The sequence below is a fragment of the Mobula birostris genome, chromosome 11 (genome assembly GCF_030028105.1).
Source record: "Mobula birostris isolate sMobBir1 chromosome 11, sMobBir1.hap1, whole genome shotgun sequence".
Classification (NCBI taxonomy): domain Eukaryota; kingdom Metazoa; phylum Chordata; class Chondrichthyes; order Myliobatiformes; family Myliobatidae; genus Mobula; species Mobula birostris.
This window is the reverse complement of record NC_092380.1, coordinates 16,390,343-16,403,654: the sequence shown is the minus strand read 5'-3', so window position 1 is coordinate 16,403,654 and position 13,312 is coordinate 16,390,343. Positions and strand designations below refer to the sequence as shown.

Below are 13,312 nucleotides of genomic sequence, written 5' to 3'. Positions count from 1 at the left end.
TGCAAACTATTGTCTTGAAATGGAACACACCCAGAGATCTGAGCGGCTACAAACCTGAGACTTCACTGCAGTTCATCACCATGAATAAGGGCTCCTAGTTTGATGGGCCTTTTGAACTTTAGCTAAAAGTCTTCCCTTTCCTCATGTTACAATAGGGTTCTGTTCCTGAGAACTCTTTATAATGTGAACAGTTTGCAACCTAGATATGTCACCATCCAGCAATATTGTTAAATAAATTTATAGGGTAACCAAGCAATGTGTAGCTAAGGGCATTTAACTCAACCATTAAGATTTCTTTGCTAGGTGCAATGTCGTTGCCACAAACCGGGTCCCCACATGGCAGATGATGCCTGCAGCCCTGCAGCAGCAGGCAAATTCGTCCTACCAGTCTCCCAAATAGTCATTTGTATATAAAGACTGTCCATAACTTGGGTGTTTGTAACCTGGAGAGAACTTGCAGATAAATATAGTAATTGTAACAATTGTGTATACAGCCCTCATAAAATTATTATTGCAATATTGATGCAATATTATGATATACATCAATATTGCAATAATCAGTGTTGATGCAATAGTAATGGCCATACTTCAGAAAGTAACTTTTTAGCTTTGATGCCTCAAGGTTTAATGATGTTGATGTTGTTGTTGTGTGTGTGTGTTCATTCTTTCTTTTGTTATGTGTTTTAATATAAATCGTTTATAAAGGATTGTGTCTGTGATTTTAGGTACATTAATGCTTTGGAAGCTGGATCAGCTGAATTCGCCATGGGTTTAGAGGTTAATGAAATCATTCGGGACTCAAATAAATTTAAGGAGATAGTGCATGACCCAAAAAGGAAGAGTAACTGTGAGTCTCATGCCTTTGCTTCAGGTGGTGTTGCTTATATAAAATATTCCGTATCATAAGACTGAAGAAGTGTCATGAGCAGAACTGAAATACACAACTCAGTGTGCTTTATTTTTCATCCAGTATCTTGGCCTCCTTTCATTAAGGCCTCTATACCTTCATCAAGTTAAAATAAACTCATTTCATGAAAAGCAAAAGGATATAGCCTACCAATCCCATCCATTGATAAGTCTAAACTCAACCCTTTCCACAGTCTCTGTCCATCTACCATATTTGTACTCTGATTGCATCTTTAAATCCAACCAATTAGCTGCTCAGCACATCTTACCTTTTGCCTTTAACAAATCCTTTCATCCCACTCGGGCATACCCTTGACTCAAACCTAACTACCTTCTGGTTTTGTTCGTCAATCTCACCTGTCTTCTCATGATAAGTCTCAATTCCACCTATCTTCCATCTTCCTACTCCTTCTATCTGCTTCCTGACTGTATTCCTGAGCCCAATTGCCCTAGCCCTTATCTCTCTAAACCAGGGTTTTTTCAACCTTTTTGATGCCATGGACCAATACTATTAAGCAAGGGGTCTGTTAATGCCAAGTTGGGAAACCCTGCTCTAAACTTTACTTATTCAAGTACGTATCTAAATGTCTTTCGTACACTGTAATTGTACTCACCTCTATCACGTCCACTGACAGCTTGTTCCATACATCTACCACCTTCTGTGTGGAAAAAAGTGCCCCTCAGTTCCACTTCAAATATTTCCACCTGTATTTCTTCATCTACAGTTGTCAGCTTCTCTATCTGTTCCCTCCTCTCCACCATGTCTGCCTCCTCTTAAATGTATTATTAAACACTGCACATTTTATATTTTCACTTTTGTTTGGGCAAGGATGTTTTTTTTTCATTAATTCATTGGTAGATTTTATCTCATATTGATTGCTTCCAATAAACATCTCCCCACAAATGGAAACAATTTTGTGCCCTGTTTACCAACGCCCCTCAGCTTTCTTCAGGAGAAAGGTGATGCATGCCATTCAACAGTCAATTGTCCAGATGTTTTGTCTTTGACTCACCTCTAAGACATTGTTCCATCATTATTTCATTTTGAACATCCAAGTTATAAATGCTAAAGTTCCGATAAAAGTTCTTGGCTCTCGAATGGCCCCTCTGAATGTTTCTGAAAATGTGTGATGCCATCAATAAACTCCCTGCCCACTTTTTGCACCATACCCTTAGTTATAGACTTTCTAGCCAGAGGAAGCAGGTTCTTTTGGAATCTTCCATGTTTTAGTTGATTTTTCTGGTTGTGGTTTTCAGGCCATTTTCACATTGTTGTTTGTGGGAGCATGCTCTCAGCATGTTTTCTGCAGTATTTCTGCTTTACAATGATGATTACATTTCAAGAGTACTTTTCTGCTGTGAGGTGTTTTGGGATATTCAAAAGGCAGTATATCAGTGCGATTTTCTCTTTGCATTTTGATGGTTTCACTTCTGCCTATAGAGGAGACGAATTTTCCAGTGACTTGCTCACACTATGTAATCATAAGGACACAAGAAATCATAATCAGGTTAAAATACTTGCATACTGTATGTTGTGAAATTTGTTGTTATGCAGCAGCAATACATTGCAATGTATAATAAAAAAAGTATTTATATTTTAAAAATTAAATCAAATAAATAATGCAAAAGAAAGTAGCGAGGTGGTGTTCAATGTCTATTCAGAAATCTGATGGCAGTGGGAAAGAAACTATTCCTGAATTGTTGAGTGTGTGCCTGATGGTAGCAATGAGAAAATTGAATGTCCTGGGTGATAGGGGTCCTTAATGATGGATGCTGCCTTTTTGAGACATTGCTCCTTGAAGATGTCCTGGATGTTGGAGAGACTAGTGCTCATATTGGAGCTGACTGAATTCACAACACTTTGCAGCTTATTTTGATCCTGTGCAGTGGATTTCTTCTCCCCTCCCCCCTCCATACCAGGCAGTGCGGCAGCCAGTTAGAATGCTGTCCACGGTATATCCGTAGAAATTTACAAGTGTCCATGGTGTCATACCAAATCTAAAACTCCTAATGAAATATAGCTGCTCTTGTGCCTTATTTGTAACTGTATCAATATGCTGGGCCCAGGATAGATCCTCAGAGATGTTGACACCCAGGAACTCAAAATTGCTCACCCTTTTGACTTCTGATCCCTTGATGAGGACTGGTGTGTGTTCCCTCCTCTTACCCTTTCTGAAGTCCACAATCAACTCTTCTGTCTTACTGACGTTGAGTGCAGGGTTGTTGCTGTGACACCACTCAACTAGCTGATCTATCTTGCTCCTGTTCGCCTTCTCGTCACCATCTGAAATTCTGTCAACAATAGTTGTGTCATCAATAGTCGTGAAATCAAAATGGGAGTACACTATCTGAATCCTTGAACCTGTTAGCTGGTAAAATGTGCTTGGAAAAAAGGAATAGAGAACTTTTGGTAAATTTAGATTAAGGAAAGGCAAGGAGGAGACTGGAGAGGAGCATAAACACAAGGATGGATCAATTTTTATGCAATGTATCTTATTTTTTATTGATGAAAGGTGATAGCCTAGCAATGTTCCAGTCTATGGCTCCGATGCTGATTACAATCAACCATTGGAGTAAAGAAATACTATAATTCATAAACATTTGAGTAATAAGTTCTGACTCTAAAAGAGCAAAACCATAATGCTGAGCCTGTGCCCCAGTTGTTGGCTCTCTAGTCAGAGGAAGCAGATTCTCAAAATCTTCTCTGTCAATCCTTCACAGAATTTTGCATATCTCAATGAGACTGTTCTAAACTCTGTGGCATATACAGAATGTCACTCAGTTGCAATCACTGCCTGAAAACTCCAAAATGTGTCATTTGTCGCTCCAGTATTTCTCAGTTGAGTATCCACCATTATATTAGCTGAGATTCTACTTCCACTACTCTTATTGTCACTCTCTTTGGCATATAGGTCCAAAGATCCCTGAAGGTGACAACACAGATAGATAGGGTGGTGAAGAGGACAACTGGGTGCTTACTTTCATTATCCGGGACATAGTAGAGGGAGCTCCTGGTACTATATAAAGTATCGGAATACAATGTACATTTATGTTTGCCACAAGTGATTGGACTGGAGAGAATGTGGCGGAAATTGGAATTGGTTCATTATTGTCACTTGTAATGAGGGATGGTAAAAACCTTGTGTACTGTTTGGACAAATCAACTCATTGTAGAGTGCTTTGAAGTTGGACAATAACGGAATGCAGAACAAAGTGGAATACAGATTCACATCAGATTCATTTATTTCTCACACGTACATCGAGACATCACTTATGTTAACAGCCAACACAACCTAAGGATGAGCTGGGGGCAGCCCGCGAGTGTCGCTTCACATTCCTGCACCAATACAGCATGCCCACACATTCCTGCACCAACACAGAATGCCCACAATGCATGCCTACACATTCCTGCACCAACGCAGCATGCCCACAATGCATGCCTACACATTCCTGCACCAACGCAGCATGCCCACAATGCATGCCCACACATTCCCGCACCAACACAGAATGCCCACACATTCCTGCACCAACGCAGCATGCCCACAATGCATGCCCACACATTCCTGCACCAACACAGAATGCCCACACATTCCTGCACCAACACAGCATGCCCACAATGCATGCCCACACATTCCCGCACCAACACAGAATGCCCACACATTCCTGCACCAACACAGCATGCCCACAATGCATGCACACACATTCCTGCACCAACACAGAATGCCCACAATGCATGCCTACACATTCCTGCACCAACGCAGCATGCCCACAATGCATGCCTACACATTCCTGCACCAACGCAGCATGCCCACAATGCATGCCCACACATTCCCGCACCAACACAGAATGCCCACACATTCCTGCACCAACACAGCATGCCCACAATGCATGCACACACATTCCTGCACCAACACAGAATGCCCACAATGCATGCCCACAATTCCCGCACCAACGCAGCTGAACAACAAAAGCAACAGCAACCACAATAACACAACAGCAAAACAAGCTCCTTTCCCACCCTAAGTCACACATACAGACAGGCCTCCAACCCCAGGACAGGTATCTCCAGGTTTCTGACCACCAGTCCTTGGATCTGGACTCTCAGACTCACAGACATTGGTCCTCTGACCACCAGTCCCTGGTGCAGATTCACAGACTTCCAACCTCTGGATATGCCAACCCATGGGACTTTGGCCTCAAACTCTGGTCTTTCTTGCAGTCAAGCAGAGCATTTGCCATACCAAGCCAGGATGCACCCAGATAGAGTGGCTTTCTATGATGCATTGATTAAAAATTGATTATGGTTGAAGGATCATGCCCAATTTCTTTTGCCTCCTGAGAAAGTAAAGGTGTTGGTGAGTTTTCGTGTCCCTGGTACCAACATGGCTGGACCAGGATAGGCTACATGTGATGTTCACTTCTAGGTTTTTAAAGCTTTCAACCCTCTCGATCTCAGCACCGTTGATGTAGATAGGGGTCCGTGCACTGCCCCCTTCCTAAAGTCAGTGACCAGGTCTTTTGTTTTGCTGACATTGAGCTAAAAGTTGTCTTGACACCATGTTACTAAGCTCTCTACCTCTTTCCTGTACTTGGACTCATGTTTATTTGCAACACAGCCCACTGCAACGGCATCATCCACAAACTAGTAGATGGGGTTAGGGCGGAATCTGCCCACGCAATCATGCCTGTACAGGGGCAGTAGAGAAGGGGGTAGAGGATGCAATCTTGCAGAGCATCAGTGCAGAGAATAATTGTGATGGAGGCATTGCTGCCTAAACTTACTGATTACAGTCTGTTGGTCAGGAAGTCAAGGATCTAGTGGTAGAGGGAGGAGTTGACTCCTTAGTCTCGTGTTTTCTCTGAATTACAGTACAGAAGATGGAGCTGTAATCAATAAACAAAAGTCTAATGTGGGATGCTCCACATTAATGTGTCCAGATGCTCTAGAGATGAGTGTACCACAATGGAGATGGCTTCTGCTGTAGACCTATTTTGGGGATAGACAAACTGCAGTGGGTCAAGGTTGGCTGGGAGGATGGAGCATTGTGTTCAGACTCTCCAGGATGTTCATAATGTTGTAATGTTTCTGTTGTGAGCAGAGACGGGACCTGATAGTGGTAAACTAAATCATGAAACACACACAGGGAATATGTTGATAGTAAGAGGCGTCTCTCCATTGCAGAGGTGTTAAAGGCTATAGGTTTAAGGTGAGGAGTAAGAAGTTTCTCAGAGATTTTAGGAAGGGTTTCTTTCACTTCCTCCAAGAGGTTCACAACCTTGTTGTAGGGTGTGGAGACTTGTGTGCCTCAATATACTATGTTGGCCGGAGTCAGGGCCTTGTACTTTGGCTCTTGGTAGGATCACCCATCCCAGACAGGTCAAAGGATGGAGGCCAGACTAAGAGTGGTCCACTGGTCCTCCAGGTTTGGTGGTTCAGCTCAGGGCCAACAACCCTGACTGATCAAAAAAAATATTGTTGTGGAAACAACCATGAGGATTTCTTCTATGTGGCCAAGGACAGATGGAGATGGAGGACCTTCATTGCTGCCCTAAACGCCAGTGGCGTAACAGGCAATTAATAAAAAATAATAATTTTTTTCACAGAGGATAATTGAAATTTAGGAGAAGCTGTTCAAGAAAGTGGGAGATCTGAGACTCTCACAATATTTAAGAAGCATCTGGACAAACACTTGAATTAGCAATGAATTGTAGACTGCAGATCATGTGCTGGTAAATGGAAATACTGGAGGCAGGTTCTTGATGGTCACTAAAGCCATGGTGGATCAAAGGGTCTATTTCTATGTTCTATGACAATATATGATTTTATAATACTCAGCATGCCTCCTGCTCTACCTAATCTTTGCCAATAATGATTCAAGATGACCTGTACTTCATCTCCAGATGATTGTTCACAAAACTGAAGTAGTCATGTTGACGTCCTGTCGAAAGACTGGTCAAAGCCCACTAACTTCAATTGTAAAACATCTTACAAAGTTTTTCATGTTTGTAAGTATTTGCCGCATAAGTTCAGCTTTCATTTTAATTTTTGTGGGTTTTTTTCAGGCTCTAAGCTTATTGAGTGTGTCTGGATTATTTGGGTTAGTTCAGCTAGTAGATTTATTTACTCAGTTTATTTAGGTAGTTATGTTGTTTGGATTGACTTGGGCAATAAAACTTTACAACTTTGATGACTTTTGACTCAGGTGCTTAGTCGCCTCACCCAGCACGTTGTGTAATCTTTAACCAAATGTTAATGGTCATCTCCGTAATTGTCAGAGTCTGAGGTAATGACACCTTATTGTACTCCTTGCTGTTTCTCATGCATGGACTCGTACTGGGCCAGCAGTAACTACTCTAACAATGGAGACAGGGTTAGAATAATACATGCCAGCCATCACAAATTGCTATTATTACATATTACCACAAATTACCTATTATTACAGATGTGATAACATTTTAAAAAGTATAACATATCTTGGCAGAGTCCGCCTGGCATTATGGAAGGGGAATCATGTTTAACACATTAGCATTCTTTGAGAATGTAATTAGCAGGATAGTGAGTATAGTTTATTTAGACTTTATTTAGACCTTTGATTGCTAACCATCTAAAATTTATTGCACAAGATAATAGTTCATGGTGTTGAGATTGATATATTAGCTGGGACTGAGTATTGGCTAACATGCAGAAAACAAAGAGATAAACAGGTAATTTTTCAATTGGTAATATCTAACTTGTGTTTCAGGGATCAATAGGTGGTACATTTAATGTCAGAGAAATATATTATAGTTACTTAGAATCTATAGTAATTACTCAGATAAAGGAATTTTAACTTTGTTGCTGAAACAAAGGCAGATGGGAAAAAGGTTGCAAGGGGGATACAGTGTATCAGGCAAGAAATGTATAGACAGATATAATGAGGGGAAATGCAAGGGTATCCATCATCATCACCATTATGGACCATGTTGTATGACATGAGTGATCACAGTCGTCCATCTGAGAAGTTATAATAAGCTCTTCAAAACTTGTGCCTGTCCAGCCCTTGATGTAACTCATGAATCTCACGCGCTGTCAACCGCGACTTTTTCTTCCATCAGTTTTTCCCGTTGTGCAAGTTGTCCGAGCTTCTTTTTCCTCAGGACGTGTCCCAGAAATTCCAGCTGCCGTTTGCAGATTGATGGTACCAGCTCTCTTCTTATTCCGGCTCTTTGCCATACTTCCTCATTAGTCACTCTGTCCTTCCATAACGTTCTCATTATTCTTCTCAAAAACCTCATTTCTACAGCTTCAAGACTTCCCTCATTTTGCTTTGATGTTGTCCTGCATTCACATCCATATGTTAGTGTGAGAAGAATATGGATAAAAATTCATAGAATGAGGGAATTGTCTATGTAAAATAGATTGAGCAAGGTGGGTCTACTCTCAAATTCAGAGGCTTTAGAGGGTTCTTTGCAGGTAAGATTGCATGAATCACAGAAAAATTACACCATAAAACCGTAAGATATAGGAGCAGAATTAGGTCATTTGGCCCATTGAGTCTGCTCTGCCATTTTATCGTGGCTAGTCCAAAATTTTCCTCTCAGCCACAATGTCCTGCCTTCTCCCTGTATCCCTTCATGTCTTGACCAGTCAAGAATCTATCAACCTCTGCCTTAAATATACATTGGTCTCCACTGCTGCCTGTGGCAAAGATTTCCACAGATTCGCCACTCTCTGGCTGTAAAAATTCTTCCTCATCTCCTATCTAAGGCTCAGTTCTGAGGCAATATCCTCTGGTCTAAGACTCTCCCACCATAAGCAGCATCCTTTCCGCACCCACTCTAGCAAGGCCTGTCACCGTTCGATAGGTTTTAATTTAGCTCACTGAATAAGTTCTGCAAAAGTATGGCCTACTGCCTGGAACCCAGCAAAATCTTTCCTCCCAAGATCTTATTAGCACCCTTCTGAACACTACAGTTGAATCTGCCTCTCCTGCAATGACATTGTAGTTAACACTCAAATCACCGACTGTGTTTAATTAAAACCTTTCTGCTTACGTTGTCTTTCATTTTTTTTTGCCAAATACTTTTATTCCTTTAGTTCTTGACCCTTCCACCAATGGAACAGTCTTGTCCGTCTTTATTGAAACATTCCGTGATCTTAAGTATCTTGGGTGCTCAACTGACCTCCTCTGTTCCAAGTAGAATAACCTCTGCTTATCTGGTCTGTCCAGATGACAAATAACTTTATCCATGGAATTATTTCAGTCCAACGCCTCTGCACCCTTTTTTAAGGCCCTCACATATTTCCTAAACTTTGGTTCCCAGAAATGGCCACCATCCCCCAGACGTGGTTGAACCAATGTTCTTACTGCTGTTTAGTGTGTGGCCTGCACTGAGTAGTAGGTGCATTCACCCAGCCCAAATCGTTAGGGAACATGTTAAGTGGATGTCATGCATAGATGATGTTACCCTGGTAGGAAGCATCCTATACAGGTGCATCACGTCTTGGTATGGCAAAGGCTCTGCCTGTGACGGCAAGAATTGGCAGAGATTTGTGGGTACACCTCAGCAGATCACAAAAACCAGCCTTCCCTCCACAGACCCTATCTACACTTCTCCCTGCCTCAGCAAGCAGTCAACATAATCAAAGACCAACCCCACACCAGGCTTGATGACCTGCAGCTTATTAGGGAAAGTGAACAGGAGATAGATAGGAGCTACAAGGAGTTAGTCACCCCGAGGCTGCAGGAGTTAGGCAAGTGGGTGACGGTCAGGGAAGGGATGGGAAGAGCTCAGATAGTAGAGAGCACCCCTGTGGATATCCCCCTCAGTAACCGTTACCTCATTTGGATGCTGTTAAGGGAGGTGACCTGACAGAGGATGACCATGGCGATTGGGTGTCTTGCACTGAGACTGGTTCGGTGGTGCAGAAGGGAGAGAAGAAGATGAGGAATGTGGTAGTCATAGGAGATGCCATAGTGAGGGGAACAGACAGGAGGTTCTGATAGAGATACCTGCATGATTGTTGCCTCCCAGGTGCCAGGGTATGGGATGTCTTGGGGTGCAGAGTATTCTGAAGGGAGAGGGTGAACAGACAGAAGTCTTGGTACACGTTGGTAGCAATGACATTGGTAGAAAAAGGGAGGAGGGCCTGAAGAGAGAATTCAGGGAGTTGGGTAGGAAGCTGAAAAGCAGGACCTCCAGGGTAGTAATCTTAGGATTGCTGCCTTATGCCACGTGCTAACGAGTGTAAGAATAGCATGATCAGGCATATTAATGCGTGGCTGAGAGACTAGTATAGGAGGCAGGGGTTCGGGTTCCTGGATCATTGGGGTCTCTTCTGGGGGAGGTATGACCTGTACAAAAAGGACAGGTTACACCTGAACCCAAAGGGGTCCAATATCCTGGTAGGCAGGTTTAATAGAGCTGTTCAGGAGGGCTTAAACTAATTTGGCAGGGGGAGGGGAACCAGAGTGATAGGGCTGTGGAAGGGGAAAACAGAAATAAATCAAAGATAGTGTTCAACACAGATGATAGAAAGGACAGGCAGGAGATGAGGCACAATCACAGCTAGTGGGATGAGCTACAGGGCAATAGAGGCATGGTGCAGTTAAAACAGAAAGCAACAAATACTGGACTGAAAGTGCTATATCTGAATGCATGCAGCATAAGAAATAAATTGGACAATCTTGACATTCAGCATCAGATTGGCAAGTATGAGGTTGTGGCCATCTCTGAAACTTGGCTAAAGGATGGTTGCCATTGGGAGCTGAACATCCAAGGATATACGGTGTATCGGAAAGATAGGTTAGTAGGCAGAGGGGGTGGTGTGGCCCTGTGTATAAGAAATAATATTAAATCATTAGAAAGGGATGACATAGGATCGGAAGGTGTAGAGTCTGTATGGGTTGAGTTAAGAAATGGCAAGGGTAAAAGGACCCTAATGGCAGTTGTATACAGGCCTCCAAACAGCAGCTGGGATGTGGATTACAAATTACAGCAGGAGATAGAAAAGGCATGTCAGAAGGGCAATGTCATGATAATCATTGGGGATTTTAACACGAAAGTGGATTGGGAAAACCAGGCCAGTACTGGACCTCAGGAGAAAGAATTTGTAGAATGTCTAAGGGATGACGTTTTAGAACAGCTTGTTGTTGAGCCCAGTAGGGGATCGGCTGTACTGGATTGGGTGTTGTGTAAAGATCTGCAGGTGATAAGAGAGCTTAAGGTTAAAGAACCCTTAGGGAACAATGATCACAATATGATCGAGTTCACTTTGAAAATTGAGAAGAAGAAACTAAATTCAAATGTGTCAGTGTTTCAGTGGAATAAAGGAAATTACAATGGCATGAGAGGGGATCTGGCCAAGGTTGACTGGAAAGAGACACTAGAAGGAAGGACAGAAGACCAGCAATGGCTGGAGTTTCTGCGAAAAATGAGGGAAGTGCAAGACAGATATTCCAAATAAGAAGAAATTTTTGAATGGAAGGACACTACCATGGCTGACAAGAAAAGTCAGTGCTAAAGTAAAAGCAAAAGAGAGGGCATACAAGGAAGCCAAAGCTAGTCGGAAGATAGAGGATTGGGGAGCTTATAAAATCTTGCAGAAGGAAACTAAGAAGGTCATTAGGAAGGAAAAGATGAATTATGAAAGGAAGCTGGCGACTAATATCGAATGAGATACTAAAAGCTTTTTTAAGTATATAAAGGGTAAAAGAGAGTTGAGGGTAGATATAGGACCAATAGAAAATGATGCTGGAGATATTGTAATAAGAGGTGCAGAGATGGCAAAGGAACTGAATGCATATTTTGCATTAGTCTTCACATCTGCAGTATACTGCACATTCAAGAGTGTCAGGGAAGTGAAGTATGTGCAGTGAAAATTATGACTGAGAAGATGCTCAGGAAGCTTAATGGTCTGAGGATGGATAAATCTCCTGGACCTGATGGAATACACCCTTGGGTTCTGAAGGAAGTAGTTGGGAAGATTGCGGAGGCATTAACAATGCTCTTTCAAGAATCGACAGGTTCTGGCATTGTACTGGATGACTGAAAAATTGCAAAAGTTACTCCTCTATTTAAGAAGGGTGAGAGGAAGCAGAAAGGAAACTATAGACCTGTTAGCCTGACACTAGTGGTTGGGAAGTTGTTGGAATTGATTGTTAGGGATGAGATTACAGAGTACCTGGAGGCACATGACAAGATGGGCCAAAGCCAGCATGGTTTCCTGAAAGGAAAATCCTGCCTGACTGACCTACTGCAATGCTTTGTGGAAATTACAGGTAGGGTAGACAAAGGAGGTGCAGTAGATGTGGTGTACTTGGATTTTCAGGCCTTTGATAAGGGGCCACACATGAGGCTGCTTAGCAAGATAAGGTTCCATGGAATTACAGGGAAGTTACTAGCATGGGTGGGAATTGGCTGATCGGCAGAAAACAGAGAGTGGGAATAAAGGGATCCTATTCTGGCTGGCTGCTGGTTACCAGTGGAGTTCCACAGGGGTTGGTGTTGGGACCACTGCTTTTTTATGATGTATGTCAATGGTTTAGACTATGGGGTGAATGAATTTGTAGCTAAATTTGCCGATGATACAAAGGTAGGTGGAGGAGCGGGTAATTTTGAGGAAACAGAGAGCCTGCAGAGAGACTTAGATAGTTTAGGGGAATGGGCAAAGAAGTGGCAAATGAAATACAATGGTGAAAAGCGTATGGTCATGCACTTTGGTGGAAGAAATAAACGGGCTGTTACATACCCTGTAACTGGGTTGCCAAACCAGCAGAAATGGAATGCTCGTTGAAGTCTGGATTACTAGGAACTAATAAAGTTTTATTAAAGACATAAGTAGTACAGTACTCTATTCGTAAGAATATCAATGTAACAGGTTAGCAATGATAATACACACATATACACAGAAATAGGGTAATAGGAATCAACCAAGCTGTATCGCAGTCTAGGGGTAAAATGATCAGTCTTAAGTGAAGCAGAATTCAATTCAGTTTAGTGCAGTTCGCAGTAATCGCTGTTGTACCGTTGGAGAGAGAGAGAGATGCAATTTGGTTCAGGCAGACCTTTGATGTCTTCTAATCCCCACCGACTGTGACCCCTCCATTCCGAATATGATCGTTCTTCCGCGGTGAACCCGGCACCCAGGCAAGGGCGGACACACACCCCAGGTTCCCACCGATCGTACCTTTACACCCTGTGAGCCTCTGGTTGGTTCCCGCGAACCGGACCTCCAAACTCCCACCACTTGTGGGGGTACACTGCTCTTTCCAGGGTCTCGTGGTGTGTTGCGTGCCTTAGCAAACCTGCTCTTTTTATCCCCCTGCTGGGGTATCACCTGTCCATCAAACTTCAAACAGTTCAGGTTTAAAGCAACCAGTCTGTCAATATTCTGAATTGTGTTTCTTTTCCGTTAATCCCTCTC

General features: G+C 42.6%; 1 protein-coding gene across 1 annotated transcript in view; it reads left to right on the top strand.

Moving 5' to 3' along the window:
- LOC140205391 (guanylyl cyclase C-like) overlaps nucleotides 1-13,312 on the top strand; it is an 87,783-nt gene that overhangs the window by 11,002 nt on the left and 63,469 nt on the right. Inside the window, exon 5 of the mRNA XM_072272983.1 lies at nucleotides 726-847. Coding sequence (XP_072129084.1) covers nucleotides 726-847 — 122 coding nt within the window. The remainder of the gene's footprint in view (nucleotides 1-725; nucleotides 848-13,312) is intronic.